We start from the raw sequence: 22013 nt of genomic DNA, 5'->3' as shown, positions 1-22013 counted from the left end.
ATAGTGGGGACACTGACAGTATTTCAGAAGGTGGGCAAAGATTTCCGCTGTATCCATCCAGGTCACGTACTCAACCTGAAGTAACAAGAGCCACAATTTCATAGTTCATTTTTACAGATATTGAAAGGCAAAAATCTTTAAGGTCACTAAGCATTTCTATGAATCTGAACATATTCTTAGTGATAGCTGCATTGTTTAATTCAAAATTAAAAATATTCTTATGATGCAAATTTCCAGAGATAGTGATGGTCAAAGCCACTGAATTATAAACTGAAAAATAGTTAATATGGTAAATTATGTGATGTATATTTTATAATAAAAATGATCTATAAGCAACTTCTTCATATCTGAACATCAATTTCCTTATATTTTATTCTGAAACATTTAGGCTTTATCTGAAGGAATTTTACAATTCATTTCTCTAATGTATGTTCTGACACTATGTAACAGGTTCCAATGGACCTTTTTGATATCTGGCACTCATTCATTAACTTTCTTGAATTTTTAAGGAGCCAAGAAGACTGTTAAAGAAATTACTAGAAATGTGCCTCACATTATGCCATCCAATTTATCACCATAAAATATGAATTTTCTTTATAAATTATGCAATAATATAGGATAAGCTATGTGGCATGCAGTCATGAATGTTCTCAGCATGTGGTAGGACATGAGACAGAAGCCAGGAGTACCTTAGCCAATGATATTGTAACTGTACCCCTCTAAAATGAAAGGCCATGCTTATAAATTGGTTGTTTTTTAATGATTAAGCTAACGAGTTCTGAACTTTTAACCTATATGGGTTTCATAATTACACAGCTTGAAATCCTCATCAGAAAATCTGTTTGCTCCTGAAATTCAAATCATTTTTTAATCTTGAATAATGCATGGCAACTCTACTTTTATGAAATGTTTTAATTTCTGTGAAGAAATTCACAAGCTTTTTTTTTTATTTTCACAAGAGCATAAAGCAATAGAAATTAGTTGTCACTTCCTTCAACTCTCCAACACAACCTTTCCCCACTCCAGCTTTTTAACAAGCAGCATCAGTTTCTTTCTACATAAACCACATAATGATACAGTTCTGTGGCACAAATACCTTCTACACGAGCCAGGGCATAGACAGCTCAGTAGATTTCCAAAAAATATCCTGAGGTTTGAGAAGTGGATTCTGTATCTAAGCCAGTGGTTGAGAACTTTGGTTTTGGAGACCTCTAGATGCCAGTTTGATTTCCCAGTTCAGTCACTTAACTCTTCTCTGACAGTGGACAAACCATTCAATTCTATTCGCCATGTCTTAGTTTCTTCATCTGGAAAGTGGGGATAATAGGTCTCTCTACGTGATCCCAAATATTCAATGAGATTATATAGCAATGCTGTTAGCACTGAGCCTAATGCTTAATAAGCTCTCAATAAGTAAGGTAAATCCTAATTAGAACCATGGAGAGCAATCTAACTACAGAATTATAAATCTATTATAATAGTTTTAATGTTTAAAACTCTTTTCTCAGTAGAAGGTATCTTCCAAATAACTTTCTATTCAGTTGGTGAAACAAAGGAATTCTATAGCAATAATAAAATGTGGGAAGCAGTTAATCCACTGTAAAATAATACTCAACATAAAATAGATCTTCAAGATCTTTTAACAAGTTAGATTTCCCTTTGAACATTTCATAGGTATATTTCAAGGCACAATTGTTTTTAAAATTAAGCTACCACTAATGATTTACAATGAGTCCTCACAAAGCAAATGGACAGCTTGTCTTCCAAACATCAGAACGGAGATCAAGACCAAGACGCAGCGACCTATGTCAGCCACTAGTTCAGTAAACGCATTATGGTCATCTTAGTTTTCTAGAAAAGAATTCTATGCTGTATCTGCAGTGTTCAAACTCATTTTTCCTAAAATATCTCAAGATTTTTATACTGAAAATATATCTTGTTTAACTGTATTAACTACAATAATTTAATATTCAGAATTACAGCAAGAATCTCAACAGAAAGCAAATGAAAGATGCTGAAAATTCCTGTTCAAACCATGATACAGACATTAAAAATCACTCTTAGAATAAACAATGTATGTGTCAGATAAAAATCTATTTTTTTAAAAAAATGGATATATACTAAAATGGTGTCGCCCAAGGAAAACAAATTACTGTAAGTATATGTAAATATCTGCTTTAATAGCATGTGAGTAAAATAAAGTTATATGTTCAATCTTTATAGAAATTATTTTTGCTGGATGTGATTAGCTGAATTTGGTACTCTTTGTACTTTACTGTATTTTAATGTTTTTTATATTTAGGCATTTATTTTTCAGGGGTACATTTATTTTTCAGGGTACAATTGACTTCAAGGTAAATAATTTTAAAGGAAAGACCTTACAAAGTTGCCTCTTATTCAAAAATATTGTACTACCACTTTGTATACTTAAATTCTTTGTTTTAACATTATTTGTGGATAGCTCAAATACAAGAAAATCCTGTATAAAAACTGTCCTGCCTTAGAGTAATTCTCAAATCATTTAGGCTACACTTTAAACACTATAAGCAACACACTGTCACTGTCCCAAAGTAAATGATGAGTACAAAGTAGATGCCAGGTTTTATGCATGCCTGCAGCCCCAGGTCTAATGGACAGTGAAAGGAGATATTTTAAAACAATGATTTTGCTGAAGTATTAATCAAGTAGATGTCATAATAAAAGATTGCATGCCAAAATTTCAATCCAAAGCTTCATTCCTCTCCATATATGGAAAAACTATCAAATGCTTTAAAATCTATTTCATTTTATATATAAAGTACACCACTGTCAAAATAGAGATTCAAGTATTCCAGTCATAATTATTTTCATCAAACACAAATTACATTTTTAGTAAGGTTATAATAATTTTTTTAAAAAATTCTAAATCACAAATTATTATGTTTACTTTGGTAACATTAGACCATCAGATATCACAGCTGAATAAAAGAAACAATTTTTCATTGAAGATAAAATATTTAGTTTTGAAAAAATCAAAGCAGTATGTTGAAGTAAGTTACCAGGAAGCAGACTTCTGTAAGTATTCATTTCAATAAATCTAATATTCATTTTCAGCTTCTGACTTCAAAAAATGGTAAATATTTAAAGAACAGTACTTGAGGATTTTTAATATTCTACTTCTATTTGAATATTCAATTCAAATATTAAGGTAGCAGGAAATACACAAGCTTTCAATCTAGATTTTCTTGGAATGGGCCAACTTGATAAGTTTTCTATTTGTGTATATACACACAAAAATAGTACAGCTTAAAATTAACTTGGGTAACCAGAAGTTGCATTCCATACTCTGATGCATTATATATGAGTTCAATATTCATCTCAGATTCAAGTCTGTTATGTGTAAAATATTTCACCCATTATGTTCAATCATTGCGATTAAATACTTATCTGCCTTAAATAGAAGTTTCCATTTGGGAAAGAGACATCTAAACAGTTTGAGTTTATGCCTTTGACATTAGGTCTCCCTAAGCAAATGTCACCATTATTTTACCATTTTTCAATCACTTTCTTATTCATATTATTCTTTGTTGCTTTTGTATTTTGACATTCATCACAGCACCTTTTTAAGAGTCATCACAGAATGCATCTGCAAATTACTTGGTTTCCTAACCAGTCACATTTCTTCCCCCATCCCCACCCCGCCCCGCCATTTAACACAGAGTTCTTAAAAAATCTTTTCTGCTCTTCTTTTCTTAACCTCCAGCCTTCCTTAATACCAGAAAATATTCCAACTCATTAGGGAAGGGAGGTGAAGTTCTCCAGCTGGTTCAAGTTTTCCAACTTTAACTGCCATGAAACACTCCAAACAAGGACAAACATGAGTTAAATAGCACAATGAAAAGGACCACTGTCTTTGTAATACGTGGATCTGAAATGCATTGATCATCACAAAAAACATAGTGTCCGAAGAGTGTTCACTCCTACCTCCTGTCCTACCTCCTGAGCAATCAGAAAAATTCACCAATATAGCCCACCTGGGGCTCCCGGGCTCCCTGAAGATCTCTGGGTGCCCTTGCTATACCAGGGACACCTAGATACCTCTTTATAACTTCAGTAAAGGACGGGTGACAGGAACCATAGATCAAGCCAAGATGGTTTGGAAAAACTCTGCTGAACACCAGCTTCTTCAGTGGTAAGGAGAAGCTGGAGTATTAACCTCACTTCTACCTTGTGTCCTTGAGAATGATAGAAAAGATGATACTACTTCACTCTGAGTTCTGGCCAACTTCCTAAATTGCCTGAAGGTGTTTTTTGTTTGTTTTTTGTTTAATTTGTTTGCTTTAAGTAGGATCTCCAGTTTCCTGACTGGAGGTTAGCATCAAATGTTTCTTCCATGTTGTTAAAATTAATGTAGGAAGAGCAGATCAGAAAACTTCCACTGGAAAAATGGCCTCTGTGTTCCTCTGGCAGACACACATGGACTTAACTACTTCTGTTCTGAGCATCACAAATGGCTAAACCCAGAAAACCAGAGCTGTTCTGTAGTTCTCAGATCTATAAAAGTGGCTATCAATGTCTCATTTTAAAAGAATGAGTAAAATAATGTGTATGACAAACAAACTTGTTAAATAGAATTATTCTATGAGAAAACTGTCAAAAAATCATGAATAAAGAATTTAATCTTATCTACTAAATTTAATTCAGGCAAACAAAACAACTGAAATACATATTTCATGTCTATATGTTTTAAGTGGCTTAATTCTTTAAGTTATAATTCAAAAAACTTCTGAAAGGAAAGAACTAAGAAACCTGACAGAATCACGAACAAACATCAAAAAGCTTTTCAAATTAATGATGCATTGAACTGAAAGAGGGTGTGGGAATTTGGTACAGCAGTCAAAACACCTGTTGAGACCCCCACCATACTGGAAGAACCTGGGTTCAAGTCCAGGTTCAGCTTCCAATTCCAGCTTTCTGGTAATGCATGCACACTGGGAGGCAGAAGATGATGGCTCAAGCACTTGGTTCTCTGCCAACCACGTGGGAGATCTGGACTGAGATCCAGATTCCTGGTTCTATCCTGACCCAACCCTAGCAGAGAGTGAGGCAGTGGATGAAGATCTCTCTGTGTGCTTATGTTTGTCAGTTTCTGTCTCTGTCTCTGAACATCCCTCTCTCCCTTTCAAATAAAAATATAAAATTAAAAAGAGATAAGGAAAAATACTCATATACCCTAATAAAGTAGGAAAAAGAGGGGAATAAAGTAGACAAACCACTGTAACTGTGGGTAAGCATGAGAAAACTTCAATGTGTCAGCGTAAGATGCAATGAAACACACTTAAATGTAAGGAAATGTATCATCCTGTAACTGGAGGTCCTGAGTTAGAGACGAGACTCCCTGGCCCAGCGCCAAGTCACTCCTTGTGGCTAACTTCCTCTGATGGCTTTTACTTCATGCTGGAAGCTGAAGCTCGATTACTGCAGTGGTATGAAGCTTCAAACAATAAAATCATGAGGAACTTCTCCCAAGGCTCCTTCCCAGAAGGCATTAGCAAATGTCTCCTGGAGCATCTTTGACACAAACTGAGTCATATGACCATTTCCAAAATAATCACTGGCCCAGGAAACTGGCCCACACAGATTCACTCTCGGAGGTGGATAGTCATAGGGACTAACCATATGTGCTGTACATTGAGAGAGGAGATCTCCGCACAAAATTGGACTTCTAAAAAGGAGAAATAGGGTGCTGGGAATGCAGACAATATTGAAATGCATGCCAAATAGTTGACCTATAGAAGTCCCTAGTTAAACTTTGAACTTCAGAAATTCCTGGCAAATGTTTGCTCAACTCCTGCTTATATGATTATACTCTCAATGACTAAGAGTTCATGTTTTACAAAGCAGTGCATGCCTCATTGAGGAACTATTCATTATGCTGAGCTGGAACAAACTTCTTGAAACCTCATTGGTCTAATTTCTTAGAGCAATAGTGAACGAATTCATCCTTTCTGATCATGTAGGTATTTGGGGACAGCTAGCAGGTTCCCTCTAACTCTTCTTTTCTCAAGCATATTCTCATATTCTCGACATTAGATACTTCACTAATAAAATAAGTCAACCAAGAACTTTGTTAATTTTCTATCTAAAATGTGACCTATTTATGGCAGGCATTTAGCCTAGTGGTTAGGACGCTGACTGGGGTTGGGATGTCCACATCCCATATTAGAGAGCCTGGATTGAGTTCCTGGCCCCCAGCTCTGTGTGGTATTGGGACATCTGGGAACTTAACCAGCAGATAGGGGTTCTCTCAGTCTCTAAATTAAAAAAAAAGTTGAATTACTTAGAACATCTCATTATTCCATCATATTAGGTTCTTTCTGAACTGGTATACAATGGCTACAGGAAGCTATGAGTCTAGACTATCTAGTTGTAACCCTGTTGTCAACTAAGAACTATCACATTCTTCAACCATGTGTATGTGTATGTGTGTGTGTGTACACGTGTGCATATTTCAGACCATTGGGCTATTATACTCACCTCGAGTCAGATCATCTGTCAGTCTTTCTGGTCTATTCAGAGTTAATGATTATATACATATGTATGTTTCAATTGCACCACGTTTGGGCTGAGATTAATAAAGAGATTGTATCTGAACATACTTCTATGTGATTTTACCCCTCTGATTAAAGTCTGTACAAGGAAGCTTTCTTCTTTATTGCTAAGGAAATGTCACTTGATCTTTCAGAACTGATTCATAACATCAAAAGAAGGAAAGCTAAAAGGAGAACTAAAAAAGTTAAAACAGTAAACATTAAATTCAGTAATCCCACCACAATTCTTTAAGTGAAATTTCTACATTCATATAATGAGGGAAATACACTTTTCTAAACAGAAAATTATGTGCATTTGGACCTTAACAAGTTATTATTTAAGATACTACATTGAAGGAAACAATATTCTTATTTACTCAAAATTTGTTTATATACATGGAATTTGGAACATGTATCTTGTAGATGTGCTATAAACACCAATTTGATCCTAAGGACAGTCCAAAAAGTCTAGTTGATTCACAGCATAGTCAATAAACAATATAAAGTTGAGTTTGAGCTCCTGTAAGTAGAGGAACCAGCAGAGTAAAATATTAAGACTTTGGTAGGTGGTTACTCCTATGAAATTACTGAATAACTCATAGCTCTTCATGAAACTATGAAGTCACTAAATAGTTGCTTGGTTAAGCCTCAAGCAATATATTTTAGCACTGGTAGGTATCCAGGTTATTAACCCATTTTCTCTTCCCCTTTAAATCACAGAATGTCAGCTGCTTTTCATTATGACCTAACTTATTCTCAAGATATATTCTCAGACACTCCCTTCCCCCATCCTACCCATCTCATTAAAGAAACACCCATCTCCTACTTTCACTTACCCACTGCTAATCATTGAGAAGAAACAGAGAGCACATACATATTATCAAGTTTTTAAGACTCTTGGGAAGCCTGGACAACTGTCCTTGTACTGTAATTTGTGCCTTCTTTGCTTGTCTGTGTATGGGAGCTCCAATATTGGGTCTTCCTCCCACTCACATTTAACTCCTCAGGGTAAATTCGATTACCACCCTCTCAAGAATCTATCTCTTTTTCTACTCTTCAACACCACCTCTTTCCTGTACACCTCATTAGCTGGTTTGGGGTGGGGGGGAGGGGGGAGTCAAGTGTCCCTTTTACACCCTTCCAAACTTGCAGGGTCTTAGTCCACCCATACAGGATGGACTGGGTCCGAGGAAAGGTAAGTGCGCTGCTCGCCAGTTCCCCAGCCTCCTGATCCCAGAGACAATCAGACGCAGCGGGGAGCTAAATCTAGCAAGAACTCGTTTATTTTGCGTGTAACAGAGCCTTTTATAGCACAAAACTTCAGAGTCATTGGGGCAGGGCTTAAAGACCACCAATCACTTAAAAGATCACTTTAAGGGGTGACTTCTATAGGACTAGCCATATGTCTATACACTTGTTAATAGTTTTGCTACCTCCCTTGATGTTGTGCAGCCAATTAGTTTTAGTGGTAAACAACTTTGGATTTCACCCACCTTACTTCCTCTGGGCACCATCTTTGAATTGCTTCGTGTAACTAATTTCCCCACACAAACTCACTCCCATTCCCCTCCCTGACTGTTCCCACACCATGGCAAGTGCCTCCTGGACTACATGGAAATGTTTGCATCACTACCTCAGGACTGCTGCCACAGGAGCTCTGAGTGATGGATTTGCCACCTACTTCATTTAGGATCCTCCTCCAAAATCAGGGAGGGGCTAGAACAGAGGTGGTTCATTTTACAAATGAAAACAAACAAACAAACAAAGGATGAAAGGGGTGAGAATAACAAGAAAAGCCTGTATTAGAGGTGCCAAAGGCCAGTCTTCTGCCGCATGACACGTCACAATCTGGCTTTGGGGAGGCAGAATTCAGTCAGTTATTAGTGGAATGCAATCTGATGAAGTCAATACACATTTAAGTATTGGGGATGACATGATCAATTAATAATTATAAGCATTTGCATCTTAATGATTTATTTATTTAAAAGGATTGAAAAGGCAGAACAAGTTAATGTGTAAGAGATTGATTGATTGATCTGCTGGTTCACTCCCCAAAAGCCTGCAACAGCCAGGGCTGGGACAGCCTGAAACCAGGACCCAAACATTCCAATGGGGTCCTATACATGGGTGGCAGGGATTCAAGTATTTGGGTCATTGCCTGATGTATTCCCAGTTGCATTAGTGGGAAGGGAAGCAGAGCAGCAAGGACTTAAACGGGGACTCTGATATGGGATGCCAGTGTTGCAAACAGTAGCTTAATCCACATGCTACAATGCTGACCCCAGGCATTTGCAATTTAAAAAGAGAATGTTTTCTAAACCAAGTGACTTCTTATTTGCTTAATTTCTCATGTCATAATAAAGTTATCTTTTGTAAGTCACATAAATCAAAAACAGATATGTACAAAAATATAATGATCCATATGATATGTCTCTTCAAATAGTTTAAAAACACTAATGAGAGGGACAGGTGCTGTGACATAGTGGGTAAAGCCACCACCTGCAGTGCCAGCATCAATATAGTCAGCGGTTCAAGTCCCAGCTGCTCCACTTTTGATCCAGCTCTCTGCTATGGCCTGGGAAAGCAGTGGAGGATGGCCCAAGTCCTTGGGCTCCTGCACTCAGGTGGGAGACCCGGAGGTAGCTCCTAACTCCTGGCTTCAGATTGGTGCAGCTCCAGCCATTGCAGCAATTTGGGAGTGAACGAAGACCTTCTCTCTCTGCCTCTCCTTCACTCTCTGTTACTCTGACTTTCAAATAAATAAATAAATCTTTAAAAAAAAAAAACTGAGAAGGAAAATTTGGAGAATTGAGCACAATAATACAACACATGGCTAACAACATTTTTTTTTAATTTGACAGAGTTAGACAGTGAGAGAGAGAGAGAGAGAGAGAGAGAGAAAGGAAGGTCTTCCTTCTGTTGGTTCACCCCCCAAATGGCCGCTATGGCCAGAGCTACGCCGATGAAAGCCAGGAGCCAGGTGCTTCCTCCTGGTCTCCCATGTGGGTGCAGGGGCCCAAGCACTTGGGCCATCCTCTACTGCCTTCCTGGACCACAGCAGAGAGCTGGACTAGAAGAGGAGCAACCTGGACTAGAACCCGGCACCCATATAGAATGTTGGCGCCACAGGTGGAGGGTTAACTAAGTGAGCCATGGCACCGGCCCCTAAATACATGCTTTAAAGGTGAAAGTGTTCATTCTTTATTCAAATTACATTTTTAGCTCTAAGTAAAGCATTATTGTAACCTCAAATTTTCTAACACTTTTTGCTCTCCAAACTTGAGATTTTTTTGCATACAAACATTTTCTTAGTGTTTACTCTTTACTGTACTCAAATGCTTAGCTAAATTAATAGAACCTTTGTGTTGATAACTTCTTTCCAATCTTTGATATGCACAACACACACACACATAGACACACACATACACACACACAGGGCAAGTATATTCCAACCCCTCACACAGATCTGTGCCCAGGTTTACTCAGTAACTCTCACACACACATACACATACATACATGCACACAAATTGTTGCCAACCAACGTGCAGAAGGCACCAGGGAGAACATATTTGACACTGCCATCATCAGGATTACTTTAGCTTAAGTTACAATCTCCCAACACCATTTGTCTTTGCTATAGTAAGGTCACAAAAGCATTGATTCCAAAGTGCCCCTCTGGGCTTGAAACATGCCCACAAGCTGCCTCCTAGTGAAATATTTAAAAGAAACAACATAGATTGGTCAAAGAAAAAAGTGGATAACTAGAAATCATTGATTCTAGGTCTGGCTGTGTCATTGGTTAACATCAAACATGTTTGCTAAATGCTAAACCACTGGTAAGAAATCTAGGTACAAAAAAAATTTTTAAAAGAATATTTCAGTCCTAAAATAGAAAATAGGACTTGTGAGGAGACAAAACTAATATAAATTTATCAATAAGAACATTGTTTTAAAGATTTATCTGAAAGAGTTATAGAGAGGGAAGGAGAGACAGAGACAGAGAGAGAGCTTCCATCCACTGTTTCACTCCCCAGATGGTTGCAATAGCCAGGGTGAGGCCAGGCCAAAGCCAAGAGCTTCATCCAGATCTCCCAAGTGGGCACATGGAGCCAAGTACTTAGGCCATATTCTGCTGCTTTCCTATTCACATTAGCAGGGAGTTGGACTGGAAGTGAAAATAGCCAGGAATCAAACCACCAGTTCCTGTCCTGGCTCTCCACTTCCTATCCAGCTCCCTGCTAATGACCTGGGAAAAGCAGTAGAGGACAACCGTGGGCCTCTACCACTAACGTGGGAGACCTGGATGAAGCTCCTAGCTCCCGGCTTTGGCGTGGCTGAGTGCTGCCAATTGGGGCCATCTATGGAGTGAAGCAGTGGATGGAAGCTTGCTCACTCCTTCTCTCATATAACTCTAACTTTGAAAACAAATCTTTTAAGGAAAACAAAACATAGCAATGAAGAACTTCACCAAGCAAAAATTATGTAATATAAAATATAAATGGAATCCTAAATAGGCAAGGAGCGAGAACAAGGACAGACAAGATAAATAGAGCATTATGGAAAAAACAACGCTATGTAAAAAAGTGCATGGCACATAAGAAATGTAGTCATTTCATTATTATGAAGATTTAAGAAGTCTGGGTTCAAGTACAATAGTCTTAGGCCATACAGAGGCCTCTGAAATAATAGAGTGCTTTGAGGTTGAGATGATTCAGTATACACTAGAAGGAATGATGCAGTGATTTAAGTAATATCTTTGGAATAATATAATTTGAATTGGTTAATTATAATACATGTATTGGTGTCTTACTACAGGCCAGGTTTTCTCCTAAATGCTGTCTAGGTACTAACTTGTAAAATTAATACTACTTTTGGCCGGCGCTGCGGCTCACTAGGCTAATCCTCCACCTTGCAGTGCCGGCACACAGGGTTCTAGTCCCGGTAGGGGCACCAGATTCTGTCCCGTTTGCCCCTCTTCCAGGCCAGCTCTCTGCTGTGGCCAGGGAGTGCAGTGGAGGATGGCCCAAGTCCTTGGGCCCTGCACCCCATGGGAGACCAGGAGAAGCACCTGGCTCCTGCCATCAGATCAGCGCGGTGCGCCGGCCGCAGCGCGCCAGCTGCGGTGGCCATTGGAGGGTGAACCAACGGCAAAAAGGAAGACCTTTCTGTCTGTCTCTCTCTCACTGTCCACTCTGCCTGTCAAAAATAAAAATAATAATAATAATAATAATAATAATAATACTTTTAGCTCCAGTTGCCCATGAAGAAACTAAGGCACTACCGTAACTTGCCCAAGACACTCAGCCAACAGAGCCAAGAAATGAATTGACTTTGCTTGTCCAGAACCCAAGCTCTTAACCACTCCGCTTACATTCATGACAATAGAATGGCCGAGGGTAAAAGGGGCTAAAGGCAAGAAGATCAGCTCCTTATCAATTACCATAACTCTGACCTGAGACTACACAGATTTAAGCTTTGTAGCTTTGGAAATGCAGATTGGGAACAGATACACACAACCAGATAAAGAATGACAAGTTTATTAATAAAGTATTTGTTACATAACTGTAAGGTTGTCAACTAGGAGGAAGTGCTTCCATGGGCAGAGGAGGGGGAGGAGGAAGCCGTCAGATGGAGGAAATCACACTGAAACGGAGTAGTTTGGATATACACGAGACAGTACCAAGACCCTAGGAAGGAAATGCACTCGGGAAAGCATCACCTGCAGACACAAACTGATAGATGTGGGGCATTAGGGTCCTCAACTCTCTCCCTGGTTCAGGTTCTGCTCCTTTTGGAAGATAATGAGGCTGTGCTACATGATTGCTGAGGTCTCCATTGGGTCTATGATTCTAGCACTTTTTAGTTCTAGAAGTGGAGAGTAATCGTGAAATGCCCAAGATGGAATTTCTTGTCCAAGGTCATTCTTTTGCTCTTTAGGAGGCTCTGCATTTATTTCAGATATTCTGCAAATTTCTTCTTAGTGCTGTTACAACATCAACATTAATTAACCCAAGTAAAAGTCTTAAAAAAACATATCCTGATTTTATTTTAAAAAGTGTGGTTTTCAAAACAGATGTTTTCCCTTACAATAGAAGTCATTCTGACAAAATAAGTGCTAAATTTAAGTGCATTAATTTGGGGGTCTTTTCAAAAAAGCAGTCTAATTTAATTTAGCATTCCCCACTTCCTCAGAAAAACACAATACAGATAATCTAAACACTGAAAGATTTACACACATATCACAGGCAGTCAAAAACCTTCCAACCACTGAAGAGGAAGATGGGAAGATGTCTTTTTTTAAAGTTTTTTTTTTTTTAAGAAAAAGCAAGTAATTGGCTTTAACTCTTCTTAGAAAATTCACAAAAGTATACAAAAAATACATAAACTCTGGTTTTACCATCCATTCCTGAGTCTCAGCTGTACAGGAAATACAGTACAGGTTCTATTAAGATGAAAGTGGAACCAAACACTTCAGCACATTCATAGTGTCTCCTCTGAGGGTTTCCAGGTAACGCTGGCTTCCACTAGAGGGCGACAGAGCGTGTTCAGAAAGTCGCGTGGACTAAAAGAGGGAGTGTCCGTTTTAGGTCACTAGTTCATTCACTGTGCAAAGCAGTGTCCATTTTAAATCCATATTAGGTCCTTGATGGTACTTACATTATCAAACAATATGTTCTGATAAAAGAATGCTCGGTTTAAAATAGTGTCACACTGTCATTTCCATTTCTCAAACAATAAGACATTAACCTAGATTTTTTTTATCATAAATTTAATATATCTTAAGAGCCTAGCAATTGAATTACTTTTAAAATTTAACAGTTTGTTATAAATTGTTAAGATGTATAGCAAAATGGTTTCTTGGATGTTTTAATACTTGAATTTAAAATATTTAGTGACTAAATAAAAAATACAGGAATAACACTACCAAAGTATTATTACTATAAAAGCTAATATCTGATTGCTTAGTATATACCATAATATACTTAAAACATTATGTAATTTACCTGTAGACTATTCCTACAATAATTCTAAAAAAATATTCATTTTATAAACTGGGAAACTGATGCTAATACAGGTGAACTTGTCCAAGGACATGTAACTAATAGGAATAAGGCTAAATCAAAATTGTAACACTGAAGAAGCAGGTATCACATATGACACAGGCAGGCAGGGGTCAACTCATTGTCTATGAAGCCCACAGATATTACTGGCATACTTCCAAACTCTGCCCCAAAGATGGGCAAAGCTTAGGCAAACATAGAAACATCTTCCCATGTTACTTTGTGACATAATTCTACATTTTTACATTTACTTAAACTATGACAGTATTCCAACTTACACAACAGAAGTCACATGTTGCCATATTACTATATCTATCCTTTTTCACCAAGCCAGCAATAATCAATAATAATATAGTGAAAAATACAAGGAAAACAACCATTTAGTACTTGGAGGTCCTCACACTGAATTAAAAAAAGTCAGTGAGTGAAGATGAATCACTGCGGTGACTAAGAAACATCAGTCTTTCAGACTCCTTGGGGTTTTCATGTGTTGTAATGAGAAACTTGGAAGTGTACATCACATAGGTGTTTGGCTGAGGCTTTGAAATGATTGCTACAACCACAAGACAATAGCATAGCCACTAAGATGTGGCACAAGTCCCAAAGAGTGAAGGTCCACTCAGTCAATTAAGCATTTTTTGTGATGCATTTGGAAGGAATGTAAACCAAAATTAACTGAAGTATAAGGTATTTCTCTTTTCCCATAGGATCCTAAAGCCCAGTTAGTATGAAACTGAAAAAGACCAACATCACTTTTAAAGTTTAAAACAGGATAAACATGACATATTAGCTTCTTTTTATTGCAAGTTACCACAAACTTAGTGGCTTAAGACAACAGAAATTTATTACCTTACAGTTTAGTGGCTACAAAACCTGAAATGAGTCTCACTGGGCTAAAACCAGGGTGTCAGCATGGCTGTGCTTTTTCTGAAGGCTCTAGAGGACAATCAGTTCCCTTGTGGGTTCCAGCCCCGAGAGGCCACCTGCACTCTGACTGATGGCACCGTCCCCCATCTCCAAAGCCAGCCTCAGCTAATTGAGATTTTCTTACATCATAGCTCTCTAACACTTACTCTCTCACCTTCCTTCCTCATATAGAAGGATCCTTGTGTGAGTACATTAGTCCATCAAAACAATCCAAAATAATCTCCCCTTTAAAGGCACTTAATCATATGTGCAAAGACCCCCGTGCCATGTAAAACACACATTAATCAATTCTTGGAATTAAAGAATAGGCTTATTTGAGCAATCATTCTTCTGCCTACTGCAGATAGTACAGTCTATAATTTGTGCACATAGTGTAATCCATCTCAAAAGTAGTTATGGAATAAAGAATTTATTTCCTTTGAAATTGTATGTTGTGGTTGGACCGCAAGGGCACTTTTCAAAGTCTAACTGGAATTATACTGTATTTGAGCAATTTGGGCCCTAGAAAAAGGAGGATGCAAATGAAAGCAACAGAGTTAAAAGTGACAGGGCTTTACAATACAACAGGTGTGGGTGGCTATCAGCAAAAGGAATTGAACTAAGCAGCACTGATCTACCTCTCAACTAAGGCGCTATACTTTACAGTTGCATCTACTAACTACCTTTTCTTAATGATAATTATTATTTAAGTAAAAGTAATGCATATTTATGACTGACATTTTCATAAACAAAAATTATAGATACAAAAACCAATATAAAGTTTGGCACATCACAGAAGAAAAACAGAGTGTGGGAATTTTAATTTGGGTTCCAAAGTCTGATTCTGGTACTTATAATCTGTGTGATGTCAGGCAACTGACTTAGAATTTCTGTGGCTGTTACAGAAATTAAAAATAGGAATCACACATAATAGGGCTGCTCTAAAATAAAACAGGTGTTGTACATGTCAAAGACATTCCAGGGCACTGTTAGTGCTCAATAAAATGTGGTTTTGGGGTGAAGCATACTGGTAGACTATGGCAGCCACAGAAGAGACATGAGTATAAAGATAGAATCCTTATTATTTACTCAAAGATAAAGAATTTTAATCATCAGACTGATGTATAAAACTGAAGAATCCTGAGACTGTCACAGTTGGATAACTACTGAGTTTTCAAATATTTCACATGTATACAGTCACACATCCCACAATGACAGGGACACACTTTTGTGAAATGAATTTTGTGATTAGGTACTTTCATCATTGTAGAACATCACAGACTGAATGTCTACAAACCTACATGATATCAACCATTCAACGTGGTGAGCAATACATTTAAGAGACATAGTAAAAGATGTCCAAGCTGCTATTGGTATAACATGGCCTACAGCTTTACAGTAAACTTTTTTTTTTAATCATTAGGGGTACTCTGTAAAATGATGATGGAAAGTACTGGGTAGTCAATATATAAACCAATAGCAATCATGATCAAGTATTATATACTACATAGAACTGTGTTGCTATACGTTTATATGACTGGCAGTGCAGTATGTTTATTTATATTATACCAGGATCACCACAACCATGTGAATAATGCATTGTACTGTAATGTTTTAACAGTCACAACGTCACTAGGCAACGGGAGTTTTTCAGCTCCATTACCATTTTATGAGACCACTATTACAAGTAGTCCATCATTAACCAAAGCACTGTTATGTGGTTTCCAACTGTACTAGTTACCATAAAGATGCCAAATTCCAACACTGATCTCATAATATTTTGACAAAATATAGAACAAAAAACCAAGTGTGATAAGCACTTGGTTACCCTGGAAGGGGCTTTCATGCAAAAGCAAGTGATAGAAAAAAATTGCCACAGAGACCACTTAGGCACCAAGCACTGTGTTAGCCAAGGAAATAATAGATGTAAGGCCAAAGATAAACCACTTCTTGCACCAGAAACCTTGGAAGTCTCAGAAACAGACTAGACTCTACAAGGCCCCTCTGAGATGTGAAGTAGCCTCACATTTAACCTCTCATCTCAATCTTCACTGATGCATACTGGGTTTTCTTCTGTAGATTAAATGTCCTCAGCCCACACTGCTTTCTGATGTGAAGTTTCTGTTCTTCCTGCCTCATGCTTTGAAGCTTCGCTATCCACAGTTCGTTATTGCCATTTCTTACTGGCAGTGAGTCTTTCCTAGGAGTAAAGCAGTGCAGCTTTTAGTACAATCTTCATGGACCTCCATCCAGGCCTCCGTGGGCTTGCCATCTATTCATATTCTAAACGCAAGAATTTATTAGGAAGCCAATTTGTATACAGGTGAGCTGTTAATTTGATCTACACTCGGTACTGTCTCCAGGGATCTTGGATGAATTAGATATGTCATTAAATATCCAAAAAGCATCATTTATAATTACTTCTTAATCTAAACTGACAAAAAGGTAAAGTCTGGCAGGGCCTTCTTTTCCACACTAAACATATGGACTATAAGGAAATCTGAAGATTGCATAAGGAATCAATGTCAGAAAAATGCACAATGTTGTCTTTTTCACTTTACTGTTTCTGAAATGGGAGTATAGTTTTCAGGCAATTCAGAAGTATAAATTCTCAACAACTCTGCAGAACAATAACAAATAGGCTGCATGCAAAGCACTAAAGTGTATTAAGGGAATGGTTAAAACTGGACCCAAACAGTACTAATCTCTGGTAGGATTTTAACCAATTATCTCAGTTTTTCACCTTATTTAGTAATGGCAGTAGAGTCCCATTAAAACATAGATTACATATAATAAAGCTGTTTCCGTGTGCAGTAAATGGATGATGGCAAAAAAGTGTATTGCTGAGACAGTTAACAAGAAGACTCTAAAAGGAAGAGCTCTACAGGACAAGTTATTTCCCTGGATACTGTTCATGGAATCGCCCTTCTGGTAATGAGGTCTTGGATGAGACTGGGGTGAGACGTTTTCTCATGGCCCTTCTTAAACTTGTGACTTTCTGGCTTTTCCTTTGAAACACACTGAATATCAGTGAAATTTCACACAGGAACCAGCTCCCTCATTGACAAGGAGCCCAGATACCTACAATATTTCAAAAGACGATGCTCCTGGAGAAGACGTACAATAGAAAACAGCAAAAAACAAGGGAAATGTCTCCTGTAAGAATTCTAAAGGTACATAATAATAATAATAATAATATCAATCGCACATTATCTACCATGTAACCAACTAAACAGGAGGCGTACATCAACATCATACACAGCAGGAGTCAACTGCAGCAGGTGAAGCATTCTTTGTCACTTGTTTAATAGGTGGTCCTTAGGAATCAAGTGTACATAAAATAATTAGCAGATGCTAGTAATACAATTCAGATCTTCCCGTACAAGTCCTCTAGGAGAACATAGTCTGTTTAGGAAGGTAAGTTCCTTGTGCAATGGCTGACTATATTGCAAGCAAATCAGGTTTGGGTTCTAAAGAAAATATTAAAAACAAACATATAGAATGTCTGCAGAGATTAATGTAAATTTGAACAGTCTGAAAAGATCTCCCAGAAACGGAAAAAAAATGAAAATTTTATCTGAGTTCAATGAATCACTTATTTTTATCCCAGTCCATTAGTTAAAACATACAAATGTACACACAATCACACTAACCTGTGATAGAAGAAAAACAGTACAGAGAAAGAAGTCTACAAATATAAATTATCCTAGTACCAGCAGTGCTAAGGCTGTACAATAGAAGAAACTTTGACAGCAAGGTCTCTCCAGGAGAGCTGCAGTTCAATATTGGAGAACACACAACCCACTGATAAGAGGAGTCTGACACTGAAACAGTACTAAAGCGTATTCCTCAATAGCAATGCTCCAGGGTATTGCAACCGAATGGCTTCCTTTCACAGAGTTCTCACTTTAGTATCAGAAGACAGAATCCAAGAAAACATGATGTTTGCAATGGGATGATTCTCAACTAGGTGGCAGAACATGTTCAAAATTTTGGAACATTCAATTTAGGTGGTTTTTTTTTTGTTTTGTTTTTTGTTTTTTGTTTTTTGTTTTTTTTTTTTTGGCATTAGCAATGATAACAAGACCATCATTCAGGATAGTTGCTGGCCAGCTACTTTAAGAAAAATTCACCATTGTTCATGAGACTGTCCTGCTCTTGTATTCTCTACTTTGCAACACATTTAAACGTCAGGCACTAAGTTGAATGTTCAGTAAGGGCCAGGAATAAACTCCAGAGCCAGAAATAACAGTAAGAACTCCAACAGCCTCAGCTTCTGACACTAATTTATTGAGATGTATCAGAAACTCTTGGGAATGAAGTATCTGCTAATTAGGCCACCACAAAAAGTCTCTCAAGCTTTGGGAAAGTTTTCCAAACAACTGATGAAGAACTGATTTATGAGCTGTCCAGGTGCAATCTGAACAGATGGTATCTTTTAATAATAATTGACACATGAGTTTTTGGAGGATGTCAATCTCCAAACAAGCAGCTCTGCAGATGAAAACAAAGAGAAATGGTTTTAAAGTCATCTACCTTATCTTTGTCTTCAACAACATCTGCCAAGACATCATCTGGATCCAGGATTCCTCCATCTGTGTATTCCAAGTGATGAATCTTCACCCAGTATCCAGGATCCTGCAGTAGCACAAACAAGTTTCATGACTCAATTGTAGAACAAAAAATACACTTCAATTACACAAGAAACAGACTGACTCAATAAATAGGCTCGAATAACAGCAAAATTATCAAAACTGAAAACAAATGCTATTTATTTGGATAAATACTTGGCATTTTAGCCTATTAACTTAAATCAAGGAATCAATGTAAAAACATTTCATCTATCTTCTTGGAAAATAAATTGTAATGCAAAAACAAGAACTGGAAAAACACACTCAAGAATTTTTATATATATATAACATAAAACTCAGGTAATTTCAAATTGTTCTGAAAAAGACAGATCTTCTTTAAGGACTTTTTGGAAATAGGGATAGATGTACAAACTAAGATCCAAAGCCTATAGGGGAAAAAAACCCCAAAGAAAGAAATCTGTGATTACAACATCTGTTACTTCAGATACATGGATGAAAGGGGGTGACCACCAACCTCCTAACCTTTAAAATCTGATTTGACAGATTTACAACCGCCGCTTAATTTTTAAAACTGCTTATTCTGATGCTGGAATTTAGAATTGCACTTCCTAGCTCAGTCAGTTATTTACATACTATTTCCAAAAAAGATAGGAAAGTAAACCATTAAATAAACGGGACAAAAATATGAATTAATGAATGAGGGGAAGAAAAACATTGGTGAGGGTTTTTCCAGAATACCTATGCTAAGATAAATTTGGTCTGTGATTGTTACAAAGCCTCTCAAAGTAGAAAACTTTTTAGCTATAAAGCACTCAGTATCCAGTAAAAGAACAGATAACAGTTCATGAAAAGAGATGGAAATTCCTCTAGGATAAAGCTCTAAGCCTTTACCACATGAATCTTTATTAAGAGTAAGAACTAACATAACCCACAGAATTCAATTGCAATTTTACGAAAGCTAATAGAAATGGTGTCATATAGCCTTCTTTTTAACTGACCCCTGATAAAAGGCGAGGGCATACTATTAAATAATAATTCTTTTAAAGCATCTACTCAAAAGGCTACTGAAATGTAGTCCAAGTATATGGCTTTCCAGTAATCCCACTTGATAAAGTGATAGGCTTAAACATCTGAAGGAATTCGCCTTGGATAGGTTTTGGACTTTTAAAATTAAGTTTCTATAGATTATCTAAAGAGCAAATTCAAGTAAAATAAAAGGACTTTTATTTGCTTCTAAAACTAAGCTTATAGGTAAGAACACAAATGACTTAGTAGGAAACTTTAAATGCCTATTTCTCAGCTAAAGATCTGAAAGATAGGAGCAGTGAATAGTATCATCAGGTAAGAAAAGCATAGAACATCAATCACTCAGACTCTTAAAGCAAAGATTTTTGTCAACTCAAGGTGGCTGTGCTTTAATAGATGAGCTAAGTACAATAGGCTGGATTCCAAAGATGGAGAATACTGGAGTATGTGTATGAAACACTATGTACTGGCCACAAGACTATACAACTCGCCCAGCAATCTCTGATAACTGAATACTTTTGTTATGGCTATGCTACTAGCAACATATTTCTCCAGACTGCCCCAGGACTTTGGACTAAAATATACAGTATTCTTTTTTCCTTGTAAAATTAGTCTTTTATGAAAGTAATTCAATTTAATTTCTATAAACTTCCATTAAGTTGGTAGATGAAACCTGTTAAAAAAAAATTTTTTTTTGACAGGCAGAGTGGACAGTGAGAGAGAGACAGAGAGAAAGGTCTTCCTTTTGCCATTGGTTCACCCTCCAATGGCCGCCGCAGTAGGCGCGCTGTGGCCGGCGCACCGCGCTGATCCGATGGCAGGAGCCAGGTGCTTCTTCTGGTCTCCCATGGGGTGCAGGGCCCAAGCACTTGGGCCATCCTCCACTGCACTCCCTGGCCACAGCAGAGAGCTGGCCTGGAAGAGGGGCAACCGGGACAGGACCGGTGCCCCGACCGGGACTAGAACCTGGTGTGCCGGCGCCGCAAGGCGGAGGATTAGCCTAGTGAGCCGCGGCGCCGGCTGAAACCTGTTAATTTTTAACTGTGTTTACAAAAAGTAATATATTCTAAAGAGTTTGCTTGTCTAAGTATTCTTAAAAGCAGGTATCTATTAAGTCATCTGTTTTCTCATGCTTGCTTTATAAAGATAGCTTTTTTTTTTTTTTGTAAAAAAAAAAAGATTTATTTATTTGAAAGTCAGAGTTACACAGAGAGAGAAGGAGAGGCAGAGAGAAGTGTTCCAACCGCTGGTTCATTCCCCAGATGGCTGCAATGGCCGGAGCTGTGCCGATCCGAAGCCAGCCAGGAGCTTCCTCCAAAGCAGCTGGGACATAAACCGATGCCCATATGGGATGGTGGCAGCTTAACCTGCTAAGCCACAGTGCCTGCCCCTAAAGACAGATCTTACCACCTGAAAGTGCAGTAAACAATGGCTCCTAACCTAACAACTGCAGTGTAAGTCAAAGTACAACTCCACTTCTGCCTACAGGTAGGGATACAAGAAAACTAGAGTCCTGGTTTGAAAGAGAAGACACAAAAACAGTAGGAGATGAATCTGATCAGTGGGAAAGGGGAGAGCAGACGGGGGCAGCAAGACGGGATGCGAAGTCATACAGCATTTCTTCTTCACACATGCGTGTGGTGTCGAATATGGCTGTGAGGTAAGGCACAGGAGTTCAAGCTATGATATTTCTCTCCAATTTGAGTCAAAAGAGCATAGAACTACAACAATTTTAAAAGTGGTTTGAAGTATTTTGGAATCACACATTTCACTAAAATATTAAGAGAAGTATATGGAGGCAGAATATGGAAAGACAGTGCAGATTTGATCCCCCATTCCACACTGGCACTGCTCTAAAG

The 22013-nt window shown here is 37.8% G+C and overlaps 1 protein-coding gene across 1 annotated transcript in view; it reads right to left on the bottom strand.

Annotated features, from left to right (window-relative positions):
- PARD3B (par-3 family cell polarity regulator beta) overlaps window positions 1–22013 on the bottom strand; it is a 1146588-nt gene that overhangs the window by 965013 nt on the left and 159562 nt on the right. The window contains exon 2 of the mRNA XM_062190191.1: window positions 19073–19174. Coding sequence (XP_062046175.1) covers window positions 19073–19174 — 102 coding nt within the window. The remainder of the gene's footprint in view (window positions 1–19072; window positions 19175–22013) is intronic.

The sequence above is a fragment of the Lepus europaeus genome, chromosome 1 (assembly GCF_033115175.1).
Source record: "Lepus europaeus isolate LE1 chromosome 1, mLepTim1.pri, whole genome shotgun sequence".
NCBI lineage: Eukaryota > Metazoa > Chordata > Mammalia > Lagomorpha > Leporidae > Lepus > Lepus europaeus.
This window is presented reverse-complemented; position numbering and strand designations above follow the sequence as displayed.